The sequence below is a fragment of the Theropithecus gelada genome, chromosome 17, assembly GCF_003255815.1.
Source record: "Theropithecus gelada isolate Dixy chromosome 17, Tgel_1.0, whole genome shotgun sequence".
Taxonomy (NCBI): domain Eukaryota; kingdom Metazoa; phylum Chordata; class Mammalia; order Primates; family Cercopithecidae; genus Theropithecus; species Theropithecus gelada.
The window spans coordinates 34,761,395-34,789,031 of NC_037685.1; the positions used below are offsets into that span (position 1 = coordinate 34,761,395).

At 41.2% G+C, this 27,637-nt stretch overlaps 1 protein-coding gene across 3 annotated transcripts in view; it reads left to right on the forward strand.

Annotated features, from left to right (window-relative positions):
- Positions 1–27,033, forward strand: part of CLDN10 (claudin 10) — a 138,078-nt gene extending 111,045 nt beyond the window's left edge. For 2 of the 3 annotated variants that reach the window (XM_025364387.1, XM_025364388.1), the window contains exons 2-5: positions 9,134–9,295; positions 9,384–9,465; positions 26,021–26,128; positions 26,692–27,024. In XM_025364387.1, coding sequence (XP_025220172.1) covers positions 9,134–9,295; positions 9,384–9,465; positions 26,021–26,128; positions 26,692–26,806 — 467 coding nt within the window. In that variant the 3' untranslated portion in view covers positions 26,807–27,024. Of the gene's footprint in view, positions 1–1,654; positions 1,959–9,133; positions 9,296–9,383; positions 9,466–26,020; positions 26,129–26,691 lie in introns of those variants that run through there. The other variant, XM_025364386.1, reaches the window with a different exon arrangement.
- The last annotated feature ends 604 nt before the right edge of the window (positions 27,034–27,637 follow it).

A 27,637-nucleotide genomic window follows, 5' to 3' on the forward strand; every position in this document is an offset into this window, starting at 1 on the left:
CGCTGAACTGCAGGTCCTGAAGGGTGGAGCATGGGCTAAACATTATCTCTAGAAATAGACAGGATAATTGTTTTGAGTGTGGAGCGTGTCCTGCTGGTCTCCAGTGGTTCTTCCAATCTAAGTTTTGATGATTCCATGTCCAGCTTCCTCTCTTCTCCAGTCACCTTGTCACCTCTAATTTCACTGGGCACTCATTTGGTTTAAAAAAAAAAAAAAGTGACAAAGGGAAATTAAGAAATTCTTCACATTGAACCAGAGTGTCTCTACCTAAAGATAGTGACACAGAGGGTTAGTACGAGATTTATCACAGCAGACTGATTGATAGGTTTTAGACCTTTCCTTACTTTTGGCAACAAGTGAACCCTGGAAGCTCATACCAAGAACTGCAAGAACTTTTTTTTTTTTTTTTTTTGAGACGGAGTCTCGCTCTGTCGCCCAGGCTGGAGTGCAGTGGCCGGATCTCAGCTCACTGCAAGCTCCGCCTCCCGGGTTTACGCCATTCTCCTGCCTCAGCCTCCCGAGTAGCTGGGACTACAGGCGCCGGCCACCGCGCCCGGCTAGTTTTTTGTATTTTTTAGTAGAGACGGGGTTTCACCGCGTTAGCCAGGATGGTCTCGATCTCCTGACCTCGTGATCCGCCCGTCTCGGCCTCCCAAAGTGCTGGGATTACAGGCTTGAGCCACCGCGCCCGGCCGAACTGCAAGAACTTTTAAGTGGACAAATAATAACCCCAGTGTCCTTGTTCTCTCATTTATGCCCAGATTTGTGGCTTCAGGAGCCAGAAGTACACCCTGATCGTTATGTTTACTTTTAGACAGCAATGAAGGGATGAAGGAATGAATCAGTTTATATTTCAATTAGGCGTGAGAGGTGGAGGTGGTTTAAAACCAAAAAAAAGTCAAGATGGCAGTTTTGACTGGGATAGCAGCATCCTTTCATAGACCTGGGAGCTGGAATGGACCTACAGGGAAAATGTGTTAAACAAATGCCCTCTGTGTAGTGCATTGGTATGAGTACACCAGCAAGATCAAGATTGTCAGGATGCACCATCTGCTGCTATCTTGACTTTAGGCCTGTGCCACGCACCTTTTTGCCATGACTTTCCGCATACCACCAGGCCAAAAAGAACTGCCGAGTTTTGAGGGCAAGGCCGGTTTCCAGCCCAGAATCTGCACAGTGATCCCTCCTTGACAAGTCAAACAGAGTCACCCAAACAAGCGTGGCACGCAAACCTTTAGAGTTCAGCAAACCGAGGACTGAGTTGCCAAACCGTGTCCTTTCAGGGCACGCAAAAGGCTTTTCCTGCTCTGCTTCTACAAGGTAGTCAGGAAGCCAAGCTATTTGCCTTGGGTAGGGCTGGGTCGGGGTGGTGAGGTGGGGGGCGCAGCAGGCTGTCCACACCCGGTGCCAGTCTGAACCTGAGCCGCTCCAACAAGCGAGCTCTTCTCCGCGGCCCTTCGGCGCAGGGGAGCGCAGGCCGGCCTTCCTCCCGCACGCGGGCGCTGGCCAGCTGCAGGTGGAGAATCCGGGGGCGACCGCCAGCCTTCTGAGCCCCTCACGGGCCGGGGCATGGGTGTGCCGGATCGCGCGCGCCCCCTGGCGCCGGGTCCGGTGGGCGGGGCGGTGGGCGGGGACAGTGGACGGAGGCGGAGGCGGGAGGCAGAGCCGCGGGGTTGGGAGTGCGGGGGTCGCGGCGCAGAGTGGGAGCGCGAGAGCGAGCAGGGCTGCAGCGGGCGGCATGGCTAGCACGGCTTCGGAGATCATCGCCTTCATGGTCTCCATCTCGGGCTGGGTACTGGTGTCCTCCACGTTGCCCACCGACTACTGGAAGGTGTCTACCATTGACGGCACGGTCATCACCACCGCCACCTATTGGGCCAACCTGTGGAAGGCGTGCGTTACCGACTCCACGGGCGTCTCCAACTGCAAGGACTTCCCTTCCATGCTGGCGCTGGACGGTCTGCATCCCCGCGGCCCCCGCCCTCGGCCCTCCCTCCTCGATGGCCAGCCCGCTGGGCGCCCTCTGGTCCCCAATACTCCCAGCGGGACCCCCGGACTGGACTCCTCTGAGGCCCGACCCGTCTCTCTCCACAGGGCCTTAGGGAGCCGGGGACGGTCCCTGGTGCCCGTCCTCTCCTGACGGCTATCTCGCGGGGCGCCTGTTCCGAGCCCGGGACCCCGGGAGGGGGGACACGCAGACAGGCCCGGGTTGGTGACTCCCGGGCGTCGGGGGATGGGGGAGCTTTGCCGTCCTGAGAGTCGAAGACGCGGCTGCCCCTCCACCACCCATATCTTGGGGACTGCTGGGACCCACAGTTCATGCTGCAGGGACTTGTCTCCTCCACTTCCCCTACGTTCCCCGAAGGCTGGGTTCTAATGAAAACGGTGTCATTGCAAGCCAAATCCGCTTGTCCTGCCCTCCCTTGAGCTATTTCGTTGGTTCTTTTAAAAGTAGGCGGGGGTGGGGGGTGCGAGGTTGGAAGGGGGAAAACATATTGCAGGGTTTGTTGTTGTTTCCCTTTAAAGAGCTTCTACAAACTTGTCCGCCGAGGCAACACTGCAAACACTTCCTCCGAGTTTTAGGAAAATAATAGCCCTTGCGGTGCCGCAATGAGTCGGCAGTGGGTAGGGAATCTTGGGCAGTGCGAGCGTGGCGCCCGGGAGCTGACCAGTTCTGCATCCGAGTCCCCGGTGCCTGCTGCTGTCCTGGGTTATTCCTTTGTGGAGGTTCACCTGCGTCGCTCCGGTTAGGCCTTATGCTGGTAGCAGCTGGTGGATATTCACACAGAACTCTGGCTCTGTTGCGTTTCAAGACAACAGCCGATGTCAGCCCGGTCCCAGTGATTGCCCAAGTTCTAGGCTCTTTGCTTAGAACAGCAAACGGATCCCGGCAGAAACTTGAGGAGTTATTTACATTACGTATTTCTAGATTTCAGGTGTTTCTTTTTCTTTTATTACCGCACTTGCAGTTTTTGTTTACACAGCTGTGTAAATGAAAGAAAATAATTGATTCCTCTAAGATGGGGTTTGCCACGAAAAGCAAACTGTTGCTCAACGTGGTATTTGATGGAACACTCCGTATAAGGAATACGCATCTAGTTTTAGAAGGGTGGCGCCCGGGTCCGTGTCCTGTTGGGTAAAATAGGCAGCCAGAACAGTGTTTATTCCGCCAGCATTACCGGTGAGTTTTCTGTGGTTTGTAGAGCACGCATCCAGGTAGATGAACAGGCATTCTCTTGTTTCTGTGGTTTATAGTCAGCAATATGTTACTGTCCTCTGAACACTCTTCTGTTGTAATACTCTTCTATTGTTCCCTGAGATGGTGCCAGATAGGTATGCTTCCTTCTGTAGGACAGCCGGGGGACAAAGGAGATAAGGAAATAAATGCTCTATGAATATTATTAAGTGCAGAATAATAAAGTTTTCTCTTACATGTCTGCAGTGAGAGTGGAGGTGGTACCAGACCTGTTTGGGGGCAGATCAGGGAGTGAAGAGGAAGTAGGAATAGTTGTCCTGGTTAGCTGGGAGGAGAGCAGAGAGGAGTGACATTCATATGCCATCCAACTTGCAAAATGGTCTTCCTGTGTGCTCATGTGACTAAAAAATGACTTTTAAAAACATAAATGGCATGACACTACCTACTGTTGTACAACACTTTAAAATAAATATATTTTTCCAAGTAAGTAGTTAATAGAAGTGACTCTGTGTAACCGATGTATGGTATATTCATTAGACTGCATAAAATGGCTCAGTTAACCATGGATCCATTGTAGGCATTGGACCTTTTCCAACTTTTCTTTGTTGGTGGTGCTTTACTGAAAATCTTTATATTCACCTCTTTGTATGTGTGTGTATTTCTGTAGACTCCATTCCACTGAGAAATGGTTTTGTAAGAGCAGTAGAATACACGTGCATTTTAATATTCAGTTCATACTGTCAAATTACTTTCCACTGACAGTGTATGAAAGTACCTGCTTCTCCACATTCTCACCACTCTGTTAATCCAGTTTTTGTTGTCGGTTTTTTTTGTTGTTGTTGTTTGTTTGTTTGTTTGAGATGGAGTTTTGCTCTTGTTGCCTAGGCTGGAGTGCAATGGCACAATCTCAGCTGACTGCAACCTCTACCTCCCAGGTGCAAGTAATTCTCCTGTCTCAGCCTCCCAACTAGCTGGGATTACAGGCATGTGCCACCATGCCCGGCTAATTTTTTTTGTATTTAGTAGAGACAGGGTTTCACCATGTTAGTCAGGCTGATCGCGAACTCCTGACCTCAGGTCGTCCACCCTCCTTGGCCTTCCAAAGTGCTGGGATTACAGGTGTGTGCCACTACGCGTGGCCATCCTGTTATCACTTTAGTTGGAATTTCCCTTATTGCCATGGTCAAAATCATGGGTTATAAAAATGGTCAAAACCCATCTTATTGTATATTTACTGATCATTTGTTTTTTTCTTTTGTGAATTGGCGTCCATATCTTAGGCCCATGGTTCTGTTGTTTCTTTGTGGTTTTGATGATTTGTTCAGTCCTTGATTTGTGATGCAGGTTGCAATTTCACACCATTGTTTGTCTTTTAAATTTGTGGTGCCTTTTCTCATACAGGACTTTGAAATTTGTAATAGAATCATATGTATCAGCCTGTTTTTTGATGACTTTGCCATCTGTGGCTTAAGAGGGCATTTCTTACCGCAAAACAAACTTACTTTTCTGCATCTCTCAGAATAACATTTTGGAGGGTTAAATCACGCAACTGTGTTTTCCTGTGGAGGGGAGTTGATTCCCCCATCTGCAAGTGGAGGCTTCCAGGGTAGGGCCCCTCTGTTCGTCCTCTCTACCTTGCATTCCCAGGGCAGCCGTATCTGGTGGGTGCTGGTCCTGACATTGCCTTTGGAGAAAGTTGCCATGGTGACCTGAGTAGAACAGCCCTGCCCTTAAACCCAGGCATGAGCTCTAGATTGGGAAGACGATCCAGGAAGGGAGAGAGAAGGCTCGTGACTCTTGCCTATCTTGTGTTAGGTGGAAGAACTCTTGGAGTCAAATGATGAGGTCATTATTCTGAATTCCTTTTTTTTTTTTTTTGAGACAAAGTTTCACTCTGTCCCCTACGACAGAGTGCTATGCCATGATCTCTGCTCACTGCAACCTCCGCCTCCCAGGTTCAAGTGATTCTCCTGCCTCAGCCTCCTGAGTAGCTGGGATTACGGGCACCCACTGCCACACCTGGCTGATTTTTGTATTTTTAGTAGAGACAGTGTTTCACCATGTTGGCCAGGCTGGTCTTGAACTCCTGACCTCAAGTGATCTGCCCGACTCTGCCTCTCAAAATGCTGGGATTACAGGCGTGAGCCACATGCCCAGCCCTAAATTTCTTATATAAAGAAATCTCTGATTCCCCTTCCCTAGGGGTATCATTGCCACTTGTTTTCCTTATGAGGAAAATGAGGCCTAGCAAAGCTATATGTCTAGATTTAATGTTATGCCATGTTAAGAACCCAGCTCTAATTTCTGCTTAGAATCCATTGTAGTATTATAATATGAAGGGATGCTTTGATGACTTTCATACTACTCAGCAGACACCCATATTATTCATCCTGTGAAGGAGGTGCTGCTATCCCTGTTTTACAGATGAGAGAACTGAGCCTCAGACAGATTAGGTCCTATAACCAAGGGCATACCTCGGGTAAACAGAAGCACGAGAGGTGAAACTTTAGAGTTCCTGCCCTCCTCATACCAGTGTTCTCTCAAAGGATTTGCAGAAGTACACAAAGCTACCAGGAAAATAAAAGCACATTCTTTTTTTCCCCCCTAAAAAAAAAAAAAAAAAAAAAAAATGCATCAACTAGCACAGGTGCTATTAGCAAACTGTCTCCACCAAGTGGATGTTTTCGTTTTTTGCTGATTTGCAATTGAAAATAAAGTACACATAATTTGGAAAACACTTAACTTTTAAGGAACACCTTGAAGGTTTCCTCCAACAGAGTTCATTAATTTAAAGTCGCTGTATTTTACTATTTGAAAATTTCACAGTTGAATGAGCTTGTGATTTCTGTTTATTGTTAACCCATACTCCTTTCAAAGTACCACTTGAACTTCAGCTGAGAATAATTTTCAGCCAGTTTGTTTTTAGTGGATGCCATCTATTTTTGCTAGTGGGAATGCTTGCTATTTCTCCCCGGAGAACTAACTATAAATTATACTTCAGAGAACTTCTAAATAAATATGTTCATGCCTCAGCACCTTAATGTGTTCATTAGCTATTAACAGTGTCAGTAAATTAGACCTGTCAAAAATAATGGCCTCCTTGACTAGGTTTTTACTACCACTTCTCCTGCTGGTGTTACTTGTAAGTTTTGCCCTCAGGAACGGTTAAAAAGCAAGGCTGTAGAGGTCTGCTTTGCAAAAGATGAACTCTGAAAGGGTTTGTTGGAATCATCTTGGCTCTGATCTGTGGGTGCTGTAAGGACTGGTAGCCTTAGAACATGGAGAATTTACAAATCTCAGGCTTACGAGCAACTCCATTACATTTATGGTTGGCAGGGGAGTTTATCTCCAGCTCTTTGCTCTCCATTTCAGAAAATCTGGCCAATGATTGTCCTTGTAAATTGCCTTCTTTGTGCATGCGCAAAATTAGCAAGTTATTGCTACTGTTCATGCTGGAGAAAGGTACCTCACTTTCCAAATCCAGGTTCTGGTTGGCACAAAAGAAGGACCTGACCAGATCAGAATCTGCACTGCCCACTTCTCCTCTCATGCTTGTGTCAAGAGACCAAAGCAGGTCCTGCTGCCAATACCAGGGCTGAGACAGGGCATCTCAGAGTGAGAAACTTGGGACAAATATTATGAGTGGTGATTACATAAAGTTTAAAGACTACTGTTATTTTCCCTGTCGTATTAAGAATCAAATTGGTTGGCCTGGGATTCTACCCACTGTTTATCATCTGGGAAATGCATTCCGCGTTCTCAATGACCAGACTGTCAAATTTAACCTTTGGTAAATTCCTGACAACTTGCACTTTCTGTTAACAAAGCATGGAAGATAACTAAAGGAAATGCAAATTAGGGTACATGCTAATGTTTCCTGGGAGTATATATAAATAGATGAGTCCCCCATTTTTTGTTTATTTAATGACTGCAGTCAGAGTCAGTTATAAAACCTCAAAACCAGAGATTAAAATGAATTTCACAAAAAGAGTGAAACCACACTGTCCGAGTAGCCCTGGTGGCAAGTGATGAACCAGTCTGGGTTGTCCTCGCAGGCTCTCTTGAATCTTGTAAGGGACTGACAGGCTTCCCCTCTCTGTCTTGCCTCTACCTGCTGTCTGGGCTCTGGCTGGGGAACTTGAGGACTGAAGTTTAAAATAGAGCTGGTTCAGCATTTGGCAGTGGAGACCCAAATAGCCCTGCAGCACAATGTTTGCTATGAAAGAAGCCTTCATTATCCTGTTTTCCTAAAAATAAGTTTGTTTTGCTGTTTTTGATAGCCACGGTGTTAGTGAAATTGTTTTTTGTATGGAAATAGTTCACACTACACAATAGAAGGTGACTGTCCTTGCAGTCTGCATCTGTGGGAGTCTAAAGTGTTTACAATTAAGTAGAGCAGCTCTTAAAAAACGGGTCCAAGGAATAGGATTAAAACTTCAATTTCATTCTTTTCCAAAGAAACAGACTGGGGCCAGGTGCGGTGGCTCATGCCTCTAATCCCAGCATTTTGGGAGGCTGAGGCAAGAGAATCACTTGAAGCCAGGAATTTGAGACTAATCTGGGCATTATAGCGAGACCCTGTCTCTAGAAAAAAAAATTAAAAATTAGCCACAGGTGGTGGCAAGCGCCTATGGTTTCAGCTACTCAGAAGGCTAAGGCAGGAGGATCTCTTGAACCCAGGAATTGGAGGCTGCAGTGAGCTATGATGACAAAGCTGGGTGACAAAAGTAAGATCTTGTCTTTAAAAAAAGAAAAGAAAAAGAAGAAACTGAACTGGAGGCCACTAGTATGTACTCCCTAAATTCATGATTATCATGATCTTGGAATTATTATTTATTGTGGCTTTGCTTGAACATCACTAATAAATGACTCGTCATATATTGGCACATGAGAGGTTTTTTCCAGTTAAAAAGTTTAATTCCAAATGTAAATCTGATGTAGGTATATATGTTCATTTGCTTAGCAAATATTTACTTACACCCAGTATGTGCTACTATCACTATTTTAGATTGAAATATGGCATTGTTTCAGGCTGAAATGAAAATGACTTATGTGGTAAAAGCTTATTAGTTTAAACCCTGTTAATGTGAAAACCTGGACAGAAGCCACACTAAAGTTTACCCTGTACCGTGGCTGTGCAAATAAAAATACGTGACTAAGAAAAAGAATAACACAGGAAGGATGAACAAACGAACTTACAGAACATACTTTTTAGGGTACTTTAAAGGCATTCATTTATAGGAGAACAGTTGACTTAATCACTATAAATGACTCTTCTACAAAATAGTGCTTTTTAAAACCCAGTTTTATTATATATGCCCTGAAAATAATAGTACTTCACTAAAATATTCCCTTAGACACCCCCCCATGGTTCATGATGATATTCCAGTTAGTCTCCTATTAATAACCTTCCACTAATATTGGAAGGTTTGACCCTTTGGAGCTCTTTCTGCTGCCCAGTTATAAATCTTATCATTTGATAATGTCAAAACCATTGAAACACATTTTTAAGGTCCAATGAGCGGAGGAGCTACAGAGTTGTGATGGTGGCAGATGATGTTTTTTCACAGTACAAGGCAATATTATATGGAACTTGTAGTCTGATGTGGGATGGAATCCATGTCTGCTACTTTCTAACTCACCTCTTAAGTCACATAACCTTTGTGTGCCTCAGTTTCCTCATCAGTGCATATGGAAATAACACTCAGAGATCTGTCCTGAGGATTCCGCATAAACTGCACTTCACAGTGTGTGACCTAGAATAGGGCACTCCCTGTAGATTAACTTGCTTTCCTTTCTTGCTTGTCTTGCCACATGTTTTCACCATTACAGTTATCTTTTTGGAAAACAAACATCCAGAATGACAATGTAAAATGAGGATTTCTCCCTGGACAGCCACATGCTTTATGTAACGTAAATGACCTACTCTAATTGCAGGTTATATCCAGGCATGTAGAGGACTTATGATCGCTGCTGTCAGCCTGGGCTTCTTTGGTTCCATATTTGCACTCTTTGGCATGAAGTGTACCAAAGTCGGAGGCTCCGATAAAGCCAAAGCTAAAATTGCTTGTTTGGCTGGGATTGTCTTCATACTGTCAGGTAAATAGTAACTTTCTTCCAAGCAAGGTAATTGATGATGTGAATGAGATCACACTAACCATAGTGCTTTCCCTCTGATACTTGTTAGGGCTGTGCTCCATGACCGGCTGTTCCCTATATGCAAACAAAATCACGACGGAATTCTTTGATCCTCTCTTTGTTGAGCAAAAGTAAGTACTCCTCTCCGTCTGTTTCCAGCTCACAGGAAATGTATATAAATTAATATTCTCAACCAAGAGACATGAATTTCCTACATGACTTTTGAAAGTAAGACATACTGATAAATGGTAACCGATGACATCATTCAAGATTAATTGTGTTATATGCCACATACACAAAACATACATTTAATTACTTTGCTAGTGTTGCAGTGTCTTGTCTCTAAACAGTTCAAGGCATCAAATTTAGAACTATAAACTTCATCATCGGCTGTACATCATGAAACTGAGGTCAAGTAGAGGAAAAGTGAAAGGTGTCAGATGGGGAGGAAAGAATGATGCGGCGTGCGAATAGAAAATTAAAACTTGTCTCGATTGCTGCCCACTCAAAATGATATTTGCCAGAAGATAGTTTCTGGGTCTTTTAAATTTGCTGTATTAACTACTGTCTTAACAAGCTCCACCTAATAAGCCTTTATAAAGAAACTGTACATGATGCAAGGTTTTTGAAAAGTGTTGTAGGAGCACGGCACCTTTACCCAAATATGGTTGGTCGGTCTTGCAGATGAATGCTTTGGAATTAACAGATCAGTTTGCTTGTTGGTGTTGTTTTTAAACTGTGGGCTATTGCTTTTTATAGTTTCCCTAAGCTTATTTCTTTGGATTGGGAAAACCCCAGGGATACCAAATCAGAATTAATATATTAAATATTTTGTCTTGCCTAAGAGTATATCTCACATCCCTCTTTAGGAAGCCTCACATATATATGTGTGTGTGTGTATTGCTATCAATGAGGCTGGTAATTTTATTTTAGACTTCAGGTCAAATTTTATAGAATTTTTAAGGAGTATATTACTGAAATAGCTGGTCAGCTGGGCTTTACTTTTTTTCTAGTGGTTTTAGGAATCTTCAGGAAATTGATTTTCTAGTTCTGTCTTAAGTGTACCTTATGCATAAATAGTAAATGCTTATATCATGAAATATAATGAAAATAATAGCTAGTGCCTGTTGAGTCTCCACCAGGAGCCAAGCAGAGCACTGCAAATATTATTTTATTATGTTATTTTATTTTATTCTTAAAACAACCTTATACCCTTATTAAATAGGTCCTCTTGGTACTCTTTCTTTAAATTGAGGAAAGAGGCCAAGTAATGTGTTCAAGGGAACTTGGACCAAACTAATAGGCTGATTGAACTGTGATTCAAACCAGGCAGTTGAACTTCAGAACACTGGCTCCTAAAATGCATGATTTATAATATCTACTATTTTGTAATTTTTGTGACAATATTCTATATATACTGTTCATCAACTTTCATTCTTTTTTTTTTTTTTTTTTTTTTTTTTAAAGAGATAGGGCCTCTTTCTGTCACTCAGGCTGGAGTGCGGTGGTGTGATCATAGTTCACTGCAGCCTTGCACTCCTGCACTCAAGTGATCCTCCCACCTCAGCCTCCTGAGTAGCTGGGACATGTATGTGCCACCACAACTGGAAACTTTTTTTTTTTTTTGAGATGGAGTTATTGCTGTTGTTGCCCAAGCTGGAGTGCAGTGGTGCGATCTCGGCTCACTGCAACCTCCATCTTCTGGGGTCAAGCGATTCTCTTGCCTCAGCCTCCTTAGTAGCTGAGATTACAGGCACGCACCACCACGCCCAGCTAAATTTTTTGTATTTTTAGTAGGGACAGGGCTTCGCCATTTTGGCCAGGCTGGTCTCGAAACTCCTGACCTCAGGTGATCTGCCTGCCTCGGCCTCCCAGAATGCTGGGATTACAGGCATGAGGCACTGCGCCTGGCCCCGGATAATTTTTCCACGTTTTAATGGAGACAGGTCTTGCTATGTTGCACAGGGTTGTCTCCAGCTCTCGATCTTCAATGATCCTCCTGCCTCAGCCTCCCAAAGTACTGGGATTACAGGCATGAGCAGCCATGCCCAGCCTTTTCTAGACATTTAAAAATCGTTTTTATTCAGAAATGTTATTAAATGGGAAACAAAAACAAATGTTTTAGACCCCAATATAACTTTTTTATCCCTTGCCTATGATACAAAAACATATTCTGATTTATTAATTTTCTCCTGACTTATCTTTCAAATGAGATTTGCACAGATGTACATGGCTGCAAATGTTGAAATGAAAACCGAGGCTGTATTTCTGAAGCTTAGAAATATTTTAATATTTAAATGAAATAATTATATTTAAATGATACATTTTTATTTTAGGGTTTGATATCATAAATATGCAACAAACCTGTGTTTCTCATGGTTTATTAAACACATTGCTCACTCTTCTACATTATCTTTCCTGTATTACTGGTTTTATTTTCCTGACAATTATTAAGGATATCTTTGTCTAAATCTTAACAATCATTGGAATCTTTCCTCAAATAGTCAAGGCTAAGTTGTGTACAAACAATAACTTAAGGCTATCTTTGTGTGACTGTTTTCTGTGCTTGCTATAGCTCAGTCACCTAATTCAGTGTAGTGCCATTGGAATTTCTTACTCTCTTTTCAGATTTTGATTAAACTCAGTTCAGTAATTAGGTGCTGTGAGAGGTTTTCCTCTTTTTCAACCTCTTAGTGCTACATTGAGCTATTCCACCGTCATTAGCTTCTCGGAATTTCTCTTTCCATCTCTGCCTACTCTCTCTCTCTCTCTCTGTCTGTCTGTATTCTCGTCTGTAAAACAAAGATAATAATAGTACCCCTCTCGCGGAATTGCTGTGAGAGTTAGGGGAGATATATACATATATATATATATATATATATATGATTGGCACAGAGCAAACACCTTGTATTAGCTTTTATTGTGTTATATTAACTATTATGAAGATTGTTTTTTAATTCTGTATAGTATGTAAGATGTGGCTTATCTTCATAGATGCCTTTATTAGCTCTTTTCTGAGGTGGCTTAAATATATAACATCTACAATTCGCCAATTTACCTAATGTAAGTAAAAGCACAAGAACCAGGGGTCATGAAAAACAGCACTGCTTATCCATTGGTAATATTTACAAATAACAGGCCCTTTGCATCAAGGTCTATAGAAAATATAGACTATAAAAAACCTGATATTGAGAATGAGTTGACTCCTTGAGATTGGGGCTTTCTCTCCTTCATCTCTGTTTTCCCTGCAGTGACTTTCACAAAGAAAGGTCCTCCATGATTTCAACAAAATCCAGCTGGATCAAGGAATTATCAAGGCCTGAGAATTGTAGATACCATCAGATTCTAATTACCTACAATGATATAAAAGAGGCATAAAAATGACACGACACCCACAAGAACTCACACCTCATTTAAACAAAACATACTTGTATAAAAACTAATAAATTAACATGACTTCATTTGGTTTCCCTTTATCAATACCTTCTAGTAGAGGGGGTAAAAACTGGGAAGATGAATAAGCTGTAAATTGGCTACCAGCACAAAATGAACCGATTTCCTAGGTCTGAAATGTCATCTTTAAAGCAATATTTTATTTCGGCTTATTCTAGGGATAGCACTTCTTTGGCTAGCATTTGCTGGAATTTGATAATTGATGCTTCTGGTTTTCCTTGTACGTGAACTTAGAGAGGAATACGTTGTAGAATCAAAGCTTATGGCAGGGCCAGCCCTAGATGGGCTGGGATGTGGAGGATGCCACTGTAGGAATGTTCTGACTATGTCTTTGGTGTCTTAATCAGCTGGCATGAGAATTAAGTTCCTTGAGGTCAGAAAACGTCTATACAACTCTATCTTCTTTGCCTAGCACAGTACCTAGAAGTGAAATTCTTGTCTGTAGACCTAGTCCTTTCAGAATTAGCAGAGATAATTGTCTCAGTGGATAGAGGGAGCCTTCGAGAGGACGGAGCAAGAAAGCTCTCTTCTTCCCATTATTATCTTACGTGAATCTTACAAAAACTAGCTGCCACTAAATACCATCTCTCCCTGCAGGAGCATGTGTGTTTGGGCCCTCAGGAAGCGCAGTGAGAGACAGCTACTTGCCACATGTTCTAGTTTACATTTCTGGTGAGCAAATACTTGCTCTCCAATACCCAAACCCTAACACTTTGGAAAACAGTTTAGATCTCAGAGCACGGTTTTGTTGTTCTTTTTTTTTGCTGCTGCTGTTGTTTTTCCTTCAGATTTGTATGCTGTGTTCATTGGATCTTCTTTGTAGATTTCCAGGACAACTTTATATAAGGCACATCTTGCTTGCCCAAGTTAGGAAAACACAACTAAGCTCATGAACCAAGTTCCCGCTACATTCCTGCTATATGCAAGGAACTCAGCAGGGAGCTTCGTTGATGAGGAAAAAATGAGTGGCTTCTTGCATGGCATTGGAGTAAAGATTGCAGCAGGCACACAACAGGCCGTATTGCACTTTATGTTCAGTGGCTACTTCCTCTAAAAGCCCTTCCTTTTCCACCACATATTTGGGAAGATTTTTCTTCCAACCTACAATCATTTGACAGAACTGCACTCTGTAAAGAGGTTGATCGTGTTCTGCTATTTCCCTGTTTTTCCCTTTTGTTTTGCTTTCTTTCATTCGAGCTATGACTATGTTTGATGACTCCAGCATGAGCTCTTGCAGAGCCTTGAAAACTGTTTTTCAACTCTTCCCTTTAGGCTGTGTCAAACTAACTTCCTCCTTATTAAAACAAAACCTAACAAATCTGAAAAAAAAAAAAAAAAATCTCCTACAAGCTTGTAGTAATAGCTACTCCTTAGCATGATTCACCATACCAGGATGTTGAAATTTAATTATGTTATTCCCACTATTGTTTTATTGTCCAAACCACTAGCTTTCTGAATGTTCTGCTTTGTTTTCTTAGATAAACTATTGCAAATAAGAATTGATCAACATTAAGAAACTCCTTTTCAAATCATGCAAAGTTATATGACTTAACTGATTGCTCTGGCTGAGGAAGTAGAACAGAATTGTTATCTTAGACTTATTCCTTTTTTTTTTTTTTTGTATATGAGATTTACTGTTAATATTTTGGCCCAGATATTCTTGTGTTGGGTTCTTATCATCCTCTAGGCTTTTTTATTTCCAGACTTTTCAAAATCATGTCACACTTCTCATTCCTGGCATGTATTTGGTTTCTACTTTAGGATTTAAGCTTTATATAGATAAAATCTTTTCACCATTGTGGCTATTTAGTAGTTAGAAATAAACAACTACCTGCTTGCTTTTTTTATTATTATTTAAGTTCTAGGGTACATGTGCACAACATGCAGGTTTGTTACATAGGTATACATGTGTCATGTTGGCTTGCTGTACCCATCAACTCGTCATTTATATTAGGTATTTCTCCTAATGCTATCCCTCCCCAAGCCCCCCACCCCCGACAGGCCCCAATGTGTGATGTTCCCCGCCCTGTGTCTATGTATTCTCATTGTTCAGTTACCACTTATCAGTGAGAACATGTGGTGTTTGGTTTTCTGTCCTTGTGATAGTTTTCTGAGAATGGTTTCCAGCTTCATCCATGTCCCTGCCAAGGACATGAACTCATTCTTTTTTATGGCTGCATGGTATTCCATGGTCTATATGTGCCACATTTTCTTAATCCAGTCTCTCATTGATGGACATTTGGATTGGTTCCAACTCTTTGCCATTGTGAATAGTGCTGCAATACATACATGTGCGTGTGTCTTTATAGTAGCATGATTTATAATCCTTTGGGTATATACCCAGTAATGGGATGGCTGGGTCAAATGGTATTTCTAGTTCTAGATCCTTGAGGAATTGCCACACTGTCTTCCACAATGTTTGAACCAATTTACACTCCCACCAACAGTGTAAAAGCATTCCTATTTCTCCACATCCTCTCCAGCATCTGTTGTTTCCTGACTTTTTAATGATTGCCATTCTAACTGGTGTGAGATGGTATCTCATTGTGGTTTTGATTTGCATTTCTCTGATGACCAGTGATGATGAGCATTTTTTCATGTGTCTGTTGGCTGCATACATGTCTTCTTTTGAGAAGTGTCTGTTCATATCCTTTGCCCACTTTTTGATGGGGTTGTTTGTTTTTTTCTTGTAAATTTGTTTAAGTTCTTCGTAGATTCTGGATATTTAGCCCTTTGTCAGATGGGTAGATTGCAAAAATTTTCTCCCATTCTGTAGGTTGTCTGTTCACTCTGATGATAGTTTCTTTTGCTGTGCAGAAGCTCTTTAGTTTAATTAGATCCTATTTGTCTATTTTGGCTTTTGTTGCCTTTGCTTTTGGTGTTTTAGTCATGAAGTCTTTGCCCATGCCTATGTCCTGAATGGCATTGCCTAGGTTTTCTTCTAGGCTTTTCATGGTTTTAGGTCTTACATTTAAGTCTTTAATCCATCTTGATTAAAGACTTAATTACACCTTTTTGTATAAGGTGTAAGGAAGGGATCCAGTTTCAGCTTTTACATATGGCTAGCCAGTTTTCCCAGCACCATTTATTAAATAGGGAATTCTTTCCCCATTTCTTGTTTTTGTCAGGTTTGTCAAAGATCAGGTGGTTGTAGATGTGTGGTGTTATTTCTGAGGCCTCTATTCTGTTCCATTTGTCTACATATCTGTTTTGGTACCAATACCATGCTGTTTTGGTTACTGTAGCCCTGTAGTATAGTTTGAAGTCAGGTAGCGTGATGCCTCCAGCTTTGTTCTTTTGGTTAGGATTGTCTTGGCTATGAGGGCTCTTTTTTGGTTTCATATGAACTTTAGTTTTTTCCAATTCTGTGAAGAAAGTTATTGGTAGCTTGATGGGGATGGCACTGAATCTGTAAATTACTGTCAGCAGTATGCCATTTTCATGATATTGATTCTTCCTATCCATGAGCATGGAATGTTATTCCATTTGTTTGTGTCCTCTTTTATTTTGTTGAGCAGTGGTTTGTAGCTCTCCTTGAAGAGGTCCTTCACATCCCTTGTAAGTTGGATTCCTAGGTATTTTATTCTATTTGAAGCAATTGTGAATGGGAGTTTACTCATGATTTGGCTATCTGTTTGTCTGTTATCAGTGTATAGGAATGCTTGTGATTTTTGCACATTGATTTTGTATCCTGAGACTTTGCTGAAGTTGCTTATTAGCTTAAGGAGATTTTGGACTGAGACGATGGGGTTTTCTGAATATACAATCATGTCATCTGCAAAGAGGGACAATTTGACTTCCTCTTTTCCTAATTGAATACCCTTCATTTCTTTCTCTTGCCTGATTGCCCTGGCCAGAACTTCCAACACTATGTTGAATAGGAGTGGTGAGAGAGGGCATCCTTGTCTTGTGCTGATTTTCAAAGGGAATGCTTCCAGTTTTTGCCCATTCAGTGTGATATTGGCTGTGGGTTTGTCATAAATAGCTCTTATTATTTTGAGATACGTTCCATCAATGCCTAGTTTATTGAGAGTTTTTAGCATGAAGAGCTGTTGAATTTTGTCAAAGGCCTTTTTTTGCATCTATTGAGATAATCGTATGGTTTTTGTCGTTGGTTCTGTTTATGTGATGGATTACATTTATTGATTTGTGTATGAACAACTACCTTATTTCAGAGAAATTATCTCATTCTTGTCAAGTTGAATGGACACTAGACAATGTAAGAAGTAAATTTCTAGATTATACAGATTTTTCTGGGTGAGGATGAAAAGAATATTGACCTCATCAGGTGACCTTGTCAAGATATTTAATTTCTCTCTTCTATACTTATTATAATTTAATACACTATGGATGTTTGTTTATTTAAGTTTACTCCATTCATGAGGTTATTTGGAGGATGAACTAATGTTGGTAGCAATCTCACATATTCTCAGATAGGAGATTTCAGATAAGTGCCAAGTGGTAAGAACAAAACAGAGTTCAACTGTTGAATATTAAGAAAGTGTTATTCAGTGGTTTCAGTTTGTTCAGAAGTAGTGTAGGCCACCTCAGATCACCAGAATTACTTTGATGCTTTTTGTTATGCTAGCATGACGTAAAAATCTGCTTGGGAACTAAATATTTGGCACTGTCTTTTGTTTTTACTGACTAGTGTGTGACATCATGATTTCTGCCAGTGTGCCCTGCTTTCTGGTAATTCAGCTCTTACCTCCATTGCTCCTCCCCTTTTCACATCCTGGCTAACCTCTGATCAACCTTCAGAACCTGCATTCTTGGTGAGGTGTCCCTGTTTTGGGTGTTCCTTTTCCACCTCTTGCTTCCATCCTAACCCTACTGGGTGGTTTGCACCTGCTCATTTATTGGCTGGTCTCCTTAACAAGACCACAAGCATCTAGAAGTCGAAACGATGTGTTGCTCACTTTGGAATCTCTTGTAGAGGACCCATGCTCCATGACCCTTACAGCAAGGACGGTAAATCCGCAGTGGTGTAGGACTGTCTACCTGTCTGCATCTCTCCTAGAATGGTAAGACGGAGCATGCTTGTGGTGATCGCCTAAAGGAACAGGGAGAGGCAGCATGGCACACTGTTCAAGAATAAGGACTCTGGATCCAGGCTGCCTGAGAGTAAACCTTCCCTTTGTCACTTTCTAGCTGTGTAACCTTGAAGAAGTTACTTATCCTTTCTGTGCCCAGTGCCGCTCATCAGTAGAATGAGGATAATACATACTAGGAGGCTGTTGTCAGGATTAAATGAGATAGTATACTTCAACTGTTTAGAATCATGGTAGTTCATAGTAAACACTTACTCAATGCTACTATTTTTAGGGATACTGACCCTAATGCAGAGTATACTAATATATAGTATATTACCTTATGTAGTCTATTAAGTTAGCCACAGAGAAATGTATGTTGAAATGTTGGAGACCTAGTAGAAGAGATAATCATTTTAAGACACTTGGCTCTCAAGTAGAAGGCACATTTGAAGGGGACCTAACACGAAACCATAAGGCTTGGCTGGGTGCAGTGGCTCCTGCCTGTAATCCCAGTACTTTGGGAGGCCAACGTGGGTGGATCCTTTGAGGTCAGGAGTTCAAGGCCAGACTGGCCAACAAGGTGAAACCCTGACTCTACTTAAAAATACAAAAATGAGCTGGGCGTGGTGGCGGGTGCTTATAGTTCCAGCTACTTAAGAGGCTGAGGCAGGAGAATCACTTGAACCCGGGGGGTGGAGGTTGCAGTGAGCCAGGATTGCACCACAGCACTCCAGCCTGAGCAACAGAGGGAGTGAGACTCTGCCTCAAAAAATAAATAAATATATATAAAATAAAATAAATAAGGCTTGTGTAATTTAAAAATTGTTGGTCACCTCTGTCATACCATTGAGTTAGAGATAAGTAATAATTTAAAGTTGTCAACTGGATACTCTTGGTTCGATTGTAAAATATGTTCAGGTAGGTTACTTGAAGACTGAATAAAATGTCAGATATACTTTTGATTGACCCAAGCTGCTTTTGCTGCAAGTCCATCTGTATATTTTTACCTCAACACAAAGCCATGTACACCCACATCCACACACGGATTCTTGACCCAAGCTTAGCAATACTGGCCATGCCCTAAGGCATCTCAGGACAGTATTTGTTATTTTAGGAATTTCCCATCTTGAAGCACAGCCTTCTCTGTGATGTCAGTTTATTCAGACTTAAAAATCTGCATGTAAACCTGTTACTGTGCCTACTTTAACTATTATGACTCAGTGCCTCATTTCTCACTTACGGCCAAGCAAACTCCCCAATTATCCACACACGAATGGAGATGTGGCATGGATGGTGCTAAGCAACAGATTTGGTTTTGAATTGAACTATGTGACTTTGGGACCATGAGATGTCCCTTTTACATTACAGTTTACTTTGGCTAACAAAGAGTAGCCAACATTAGATTTAGTCCTACTGTGGATGGTTTTTAAATTTCTGTGAATAATTTTCAAGAATTAGTAGTCCTATGTAGACACTCACTGATCACTTTACACACTATTAGAGAGGCAGGTGGCGGAGAGGAGAAGGGTGAGGTTTTGGAGTATGACTCAGCTCTGATCCTGGCTGAATCCTTGTCCTTGCTCTCCTGTTATATTAGGTAGAGTGCAGTTGCCTTGACTGGATAACAGAGGTAGTATTTCCTGTTCTGAATGTTAAGAGGATGAGAGAAGATAAAATATTGGGGAGATATTGGCCCAAAGATGTGAAATTTCAGTTAGATAGGAGGAATAAAATATATACATAATTTTAAAATGTATATATATACACACACATATATATAGAGAGAGAGACCAGTTTTATATCTATTTATAAATTCAGCATTCCTGATTGCCTAAATATGTTTCCTGAAGTTACCTTTGGACAATGTGTAACATATTAGGTTGGTGCAAAAGTAATTGCAGTGTTTGTCATTACTTTTAATAGCAAAAACTGCAATTACTTTTGCACAGACCTAATATTTCTGCTTCCCTAATTAGGTAATGAGCTAAATAAAATCCTTGAAACATGTTCATTTTAGAAAATAAAAAGAAAACGTCTATAAAGCATCCACCACAGCGACACATGGTAGGTAATCAATCAATGTTACCTGTTATTAATATATGCAACTTATAGAATTCTGAACTACCCTAATGAAAATCACAGCACATGGAAGGATAATGGGCGTATGTCTATTATAATCTAGCCACAGAAAAGCAGTTTTTTTGTTTAGGTACCCCCTACCAAATGTCTTTATTTTGGGTTTCCTAAATGTAAGAATTCTCTATGAAGTTTCCATATATAAGTAGACACTTATAATTTAAATTATTCCATCCTACTTTCGCCACCATTTGGGAGGCACCTGCCACTATTTTGCAAGTCTTGTTGGATGCCTCGGGTAGGAAGTACTGTGGCATCTGCCAGGCAGTGGGAGAGAACCCAGCAGAGGGGGAGGCTGAGCGTCTCATAAGAAAGACTGGACTGTGGCAGCCTCAGAGACACACAGGATGAGCGGGCACCCCACATAACTGGGGCCCCAAAAGAATGAGGTGTATTTTGGGGAAATGCAGATAATCGCTGTAGAATACTTACTTATATAAAAATAAAATCAATTCATGCAGTTATATAGATCTTGGATTGTATTTAATATAAGACAATGCATTGGATAAAAAGTTTTATGTTAGACCAATAGAATTCAATTTTGAAATGTTATATTTGATAATATATGAGTGTACTTTCTGGATTTTAAACTTTGTAAAAAAAAAACAAACTTACGTAGTTATTGTAAGGTAATTGGAAAATGTGTCTTGATTAAAATGAGGAGCAGGACACTATGTTTGAAAAACACACAATATTGAAGGATGGCAGAAGACCTGGCTTCTAGCTCTGTGACCTTCAGCAAGGTCACTTCACTTCTCTGGGGATCTTAAAAGGATGAGGTGCTTTCGTTTGTTAAAACCGATCTTGCTTTGTTTTGGGAGGGGCTGCTCTTTCCTTTTTCAGCTCCAACATGCCCTGATTCTAATTGGTATCCTCACCTCTTTTTGTCCCGGAAGAAAAGGCAGTCCGAGGGCATTCATTAAAAAATCCCGTGCCCTGAAGCTCTTGAGCCACTGAGAACTTAACGAGCCAGGGAGAGAGAAAACTCCCATCTTTCTGAAATGACAACTTAAAATATGTTGCATTGATTGGGTTTTTAATATTTATAAAATCTTTTACTTAAAGTGTACATAAAAGGATGATGGCGTGACAGTTAAGAGCTTCAGTTTGGAATCACAGTTATGGGTTTTAAATCATGGGTCTACCATTTATTTGGCTGAGACATGAAAGAACAAGTAATTTAATCTCCCAGAGCTTTAGTTTCCTCATTTGTAAAATAAGGATAGTAATACGTATCTCCCAGGCTTGTGATGAAGATTGAATATCATAATGTTTGTAAAAAAAATCTTAGCACACACAGAAAAGTCCTGGTACAATGAGCTGGCAGTAATAGTAGCTGTTGTTAGCATGGACATCGACTTGAACCACATCTGAGTGTGTTTGGGAGAACCGTGGTAATGTTTACTTTGCAAAAACATGCTCTTCTTATTGTTTCATCACACTTTACTGTAATTATTGGTTTAATGTCTGACTATCCCCAGTAGACTACACAATCTGGATCTGTGAGCCAGGGCCATGTCCCTCTTATCTGCCCTGAACACCTGATTAGCACAATACCTGGCATATCATTTCTGTAGAGGTAACCAGAGGAGGTTATACCAGCTCCCCAGAGATGGCAAACCTAAATCAGAATAGGGATTTGGGTGCCAGGAAGACAAAAGTAGGAGGTGAAAATAAGTTGTTCGGCATTCCATTTCCTTAAGATTACTCTAAATGGCTCAAATATGAGTTGAAGTATGAAATGCATCAGAATCAAGGTCTCTAGGTTGGTGTAGCTCTGGCCAGCTCAACATGAAATGAGAGCCATGCGCAACAGCCTACAGCACCACATACAGCTGGGTGGAGAGTGACTTCACCTTAGATCTTTATGGTTTCTTCTTTGAGAAAATTATAAATTGTTTTCTGTGTTTTAATTTCTGTTAGAAGTAAATTTGTTCCCCATTCCATTTCTAAAGTCACTTAGTGACGTTATTAATGTATATTGAAGTTATACGTGCAGCTTTTCATTAGTCCATCAACCGAGATCCTCTAAAAACAATGTTTTCCTCCATAAATGAAGTTCTGTCCTCAACCTGAAAGTCATGGATATGGATTGGTCCAGTGTCATGTAGATTTGTAACCTTTCAGAATAATGAAGAAACTTTGGTGTTAGTCATAAAGAGGGCACACTCTGAGCAGGAAGGCTGGCCGAGGGCCAGGAGGATATTGTTCACAAAAGACCTGCAACAGAGAATCTGAAATTTGGATAATCTTACCAACGTGTTGAAATCAGCTTCTTAGTGTTACCAAAACGGAAGAAAGATTTCCAGACAGAGACTAAATAAGTCTCCTAATCAATGTGAAAGAATATGTGCCTGGGAACAAACTGGAGTGGATAGTATGTTCACCTCTCTCAGTCCTATCTTTCAATAACACATGTCAGTTTTTTTTTGTTATTTGTGTTTTTTTATTTTTATTTGTGTGTGTTTTTTATTGTACTTTAAGTTCTAGGGTACATGTGCACAATGTGCAGGTTTGATACATAGGTTTACATGTGCCATGTTGGTTTGCTGTACCCATCAACTCACCATTTACATTAGGTATTTCTCCCAATGCTATCCTTCCCCACTAGCCCCCACCCTGTGTCCAAGTCTCATTGTTTAATTCCCACCTGTGAGTGAGAACATGTTGTGTTTGGTTTTCCATCCTTGTGATAGTTTGCTGAGAATGATGGTTTCCAGCTTCATCCATGTCCCTGCCAAGGACATGAACTCATCCTTTTTTATGGCTGCGTACTATTCCATGGTGTATATGTGCCACATTTTCTTAATCCAGTCTATCACTGATAGACATTTGGGTTGGTTCCAAGTCTTTGCTATTTTGAATAGTGCCGCAATAAACATACAAACACATGTCAGTTTTTGCCAGATACACACGGAGAGATGTGAATTAAAGTCACTGTTGAGTAAGTTTGTGATATATCTTTCAACAGAAAGAAGGAAAAGTCTCTGAAAGAACATGCCACTAAATTAAAAAAAAAATTCTGGGGTAGACGTATGGTTTCTGAAATCATCTCTAAATGGATACTGTCTATTAAATGTTTGTCTCCAACATAATTCACACTGAAATTCAAATGGAAATGATTTTTTCCTTGGAATAGAGTCAATTTGTAGTGACTTAAGATATTTTTCAAAAAAGGCCATGTGTGGTGGCTCACACCTGTAATCTCAGCCCTTTAGGAGGCTGAGGTGGGTGGATCACCTGAGGTCAGGAGTTCAAGACCAGCTTGGCCAACATTGGGAAACCCCATCTCTACTAAAAATACAAAAATTAATTGGGCATGGTGGCACACACCTGTAATCCCAACTACTGGGGAGGCTGAGGCAGGAGAATTGCTTGAACCCGAGAGGTAGAGGTTGCAGTGAGCTAAGATTGCACCATTGCACTCCAGCCTGGGCGACACAGTGAGACTCCATCTCAAAAAAGAAAAAGATACATAAAAAGGATATATTTTAAAAGATATTAAATATTAATATAAGCCAAACTCATGATTCCTAAATTCCTCCAGAAAGTTTCAATATGGCTTAAATTAATGTAGACCCACTTCCTCATCTGCCTGGGTAATTTATCCTGTAATTTGTAGTAATACTGTATCTGTGTTTGTAATGCTTCTTTCAGTGAACTCATTGTGCCAAGCTATGCTTATGATTTCTATCATCTTCATCCCCCAACTGGCCACTCTTAATAATTCGATATTTATTTATTTGTAATCAACCATGGTATCTGGCACTGGCATTCTATTTTAGTGAAGTTCAATATTTTCAGAAAAATCTCAGACCATGTTTTCAGGGCATATTTACACTAAGAGTAATATTAAGGTATAGTTTCAGGAGAGAAGATAGCCTAACCTGTACTGGGAAAAAAAAGCAGAGAAAAATAGCAAGTGTTATACAATTATAGTCATCCTATAATAATATACTTCATGCAGAACTTTACAGTTATGCTCACTCCTTTAGCTGTCTGCAGTAAAAAGGGTGCCAACAGACAGATCTGATGCCATCTTCTAGGATTTCCAGGTGTTTCAGGGGCCAAATGACATGCACCTCCAGTTTGGCAGGCATGCTGCTTGTTGTCTGTGCATAATCTCGTTAAAATAACATAAAAGCAGGGCTGACTGCAGAAATCCAGGGCATCTTTTTCAGATGTGTAACACAATATTTAATGAAAGTATCTTTTCTGAAACTCCCAGTTCAGCATTCCTGATCTGGCCAACTCTTTTTTCACTTGTGGATATCGTGCTCAGTCCTCCTGTGTGTGTGTGTGTGTGTGTGTGTGTGTGTGTGTGTATGTCTGTGTGTGAACTAACATGACAGCAAAAGCAACCTTTCGTTTTCTAACTACAGTCTGCCTACATGATTTGCGCTGCAGAACAGAATAAACACATGGAAAGCTTGGCAAGGTTAAGGCAGAGGGTGTGTGTGCAGACCGAAGTGTTTGTATCCCCACTTATACAAACCCTCTGTCTCTGCCATTGCCCCTTAACGGAGCCCGCTTACGTTTCTCAGATGCCAGAGCACAGTGAGTGCTCCAGAGCAGGAGGGGCTTCCCCCTAGTTGTTCTGTTGCAGCGGTTCCTTGCCCCATCGATCACCCTGATGTCCCAGGAAAGGCAACACAAGAGTGAGTAAAGAAAGGCTCACAGAGCAGCATTATTGTGCACATAACTCCATCCCAACTGCAAATGCACACGTGGGCCCCGTGTCCCTGATCAATGTGTCTTAAAATACTGAGGTTCACTAAAATAGGATGCCAGTGCCAGGTACCATGCATGCTTGATTAAAAGCACACCCTGCTTCCTGCTCTCCTGGCTAGTGATGGGCCCATCCTATTACACCACTCTGCCTGCCACTCAGACCACACCAGAAAGCCTGCCCATGTGCAGAGCCAGAGTTCAGAGATAGTGACGCTTCAAGTAGGAGGGGGTGCAGCAAGGCTCAGGACAACTCCAGGCAGCACTGGGTGGCCTCGATCTGATACTGAAGCCTGGCCTTGGCTCTTGAACTTGGCTCCCCTGCGCCCTGGGGATGGAACTAACCTTGGGCCCTGTGTTGCCTTCTCCTGGACCTCTTACTCTCTTGCCTCATTTCCCCTATGGATTCTGTGCTATCAAAACAGACCCTCCGACCCTGGCTTTATTTTACACTGAAAAGCACCGAGATTTCTTTTGTCTTGCAATGGAAGTTTATGGGCCCCAAATGAGAGTTACTCTTTATAAAAACAAACAAAAACCTAAAATCAACCTATTCTTCTGGAGAAAGCTAAACAAACATGAGAACACACATAGTCGCTGAGATTCTGGTGTACTTTTCTCATTCCTTGTTCTCTGGGTGAACTGAAAGGATTTCCTCTAGTCCGCTACTGTAAGTGATCTTGTTTTTTGTCCTCAGGAGCACTGTTCATACATTTGTTTCATGGCCTTCCCCGGGAAGGACTGTCTCGTTTATCTTTGCATCTGCTCCTGCTGTGGTCATCGGCAGAGCACTATGACCTGCCATCTGGGAGATGCTTAATAGTAATTTATCACTAAATGATAGCTATTGATTCATTTCCCCACTAGACTGCAGTGATTAATGACGATTTGCACATAGCAGGTGCTTAGTAAACATTTACTAAATTGAACTAACATGACAGCAAAAGCAACCTTTCGTTTTCTAACTACAGTCTGCCTACATGATTTGCGCTGCAGAACAGAATAAATAGATGGAAAGCTTGGCAAGGTTAAGGCAGAGTGCAGAGGAAAGGTGTTGGCTGAGTCAGGAGACCCTGGCCGTGACTACTTTTGCTTTGACCTTGCCCCCGTGGATGCCCTCATTTCCTTTCAGGAGGTTGGGATGGTCTAATGGCTATAAAAATACTTTGGGAAGAGTTTACAGCATTTTACAGCCACAAGGTGTTATTATTTCCTTTACAATTTTCAATAGCAAAAAAACATAATGAGCATTTAGTAAATGTTGACTCTCAGTGTTAAATACTGTTTACTCCCCCAAATAAGTGAGCTGTAATACTTGTGTAATGCTTTCTCACAGGTATGAATTAGGAGCCGCTCTGTTTATTGGATGGGCAGGAGCCTCACTGTGCATAATTGGTGGTGTCATATTTTGCTTTTCGATATCTGACAACAACAAAACACCCAGGTATGAAAAAGAGACAAAAATGATCTGTTAAAAAGTCGAAGGCTATTCTAAATCATGACACGTGGGACAAATTACAGATAGTTCATCTGATTCTTAGAAACTTCCAAAACCCAGAATTGGAAAAGGTTAGGAGTACAGTTAATTTTTTACAGTTTTACCATTATTATATTCCAAAGAAAATTCTGTAAGAAATAAGGGTCTGAATATGAGGACATGTTCTTCACTTTGGCCTCATCATAATTTTCCTGTAGGTAGGCAGGAATGTTGATGGCCTCCACTAAGTCTCCTAGGTTCCAGGAAGACGAGTTTTAAAACATGGTTTTGTAAGAGGATAACTGAACAAATGACCAAGTCATGAGTTTCTTCTGCAGAGAGTGTCCATCCCACCAGTTATTCAGAAATGACACTGAAAATCCTTCTTGGGGCAAGAGAGAAGAAAGCTATCTAAGAAAGAGGAAGACTTACATTTAGATATCGGCAAAGACGGGCTGAAACAGTTTCTTCCCGTTTTTGTTTGCCCTATGCGTAGAATAGGACCTACCAAACTATGTTTTACCTTTCAGATACGCATACAACGGGGCCACATCTGTCATGTCTTCTCGGACAAAGTATCATGGTGGAGAAGATTTTAAAACAACAAACCCTTCAAAACAGTTTGATAAAAATGCTTATGTCTAAAAGAGCTCACTGGCAAGCTGCATCTTGAGTTTGTTATAAAAGCGAACTGTTCACAAAATGATCCCAAGGCCCTCCCATAATTAACACTCAAAACTATTTTTAAAATATGCATTTGAAGCATTTGTTGATTGCAATGGATGTAAGTGTTCTTACACAGTTATATACTAATCATTTTCTGTTGTGGCTTTCTATAAAAAATAAACAGGTTATTTACAGGATTTGTAAAATGTTTTCTACATTTACTACCAAAAGTTCAAGAAGTATTCGTACTCTAGCTTTTTTCATCATTCATAGATAGAAGTCTTCATACCCACTCCTTATGTTTCTTTTCATTCATACACAGGTATATAAGGAACAATGTCTTATAAACAGCATGGCGGCAATCTGAGAATATTCCTCAAAAGGTGTCCAGGTTAAATAGACATGTTATTGGCTGCATACAGGCAAATTCTAGTTTTTGTTGTTGTTGTTTTTAGTATTCTACAACATGTATTTAAAAAGCTAAATATTTTTGTTGAAGCAGCAAGTTATCTGGCATAACTTAACTTCTACAGGATCAGAGAATCTTGCTCATTCACGGCCATATCCACATGCCCATGGCCGCTCATATTGTTGAAAAAGCAAAGCCACACCATTCTCTTTGATGTATGCAGAGAGTTACGTAGCAGGGGATGTTCTCTGATTTATTCCACTGGCACCATTAGTGACTGTTTAGTTGTTTTCATAAATGATGCTGCGATGAAGACTCATGTACATATTTAGCAAATGTTAGTTTCTTACATGTGTCTGTCATGACTGTAATTCATTATGACTGCTCCAGGAAGGGCTACT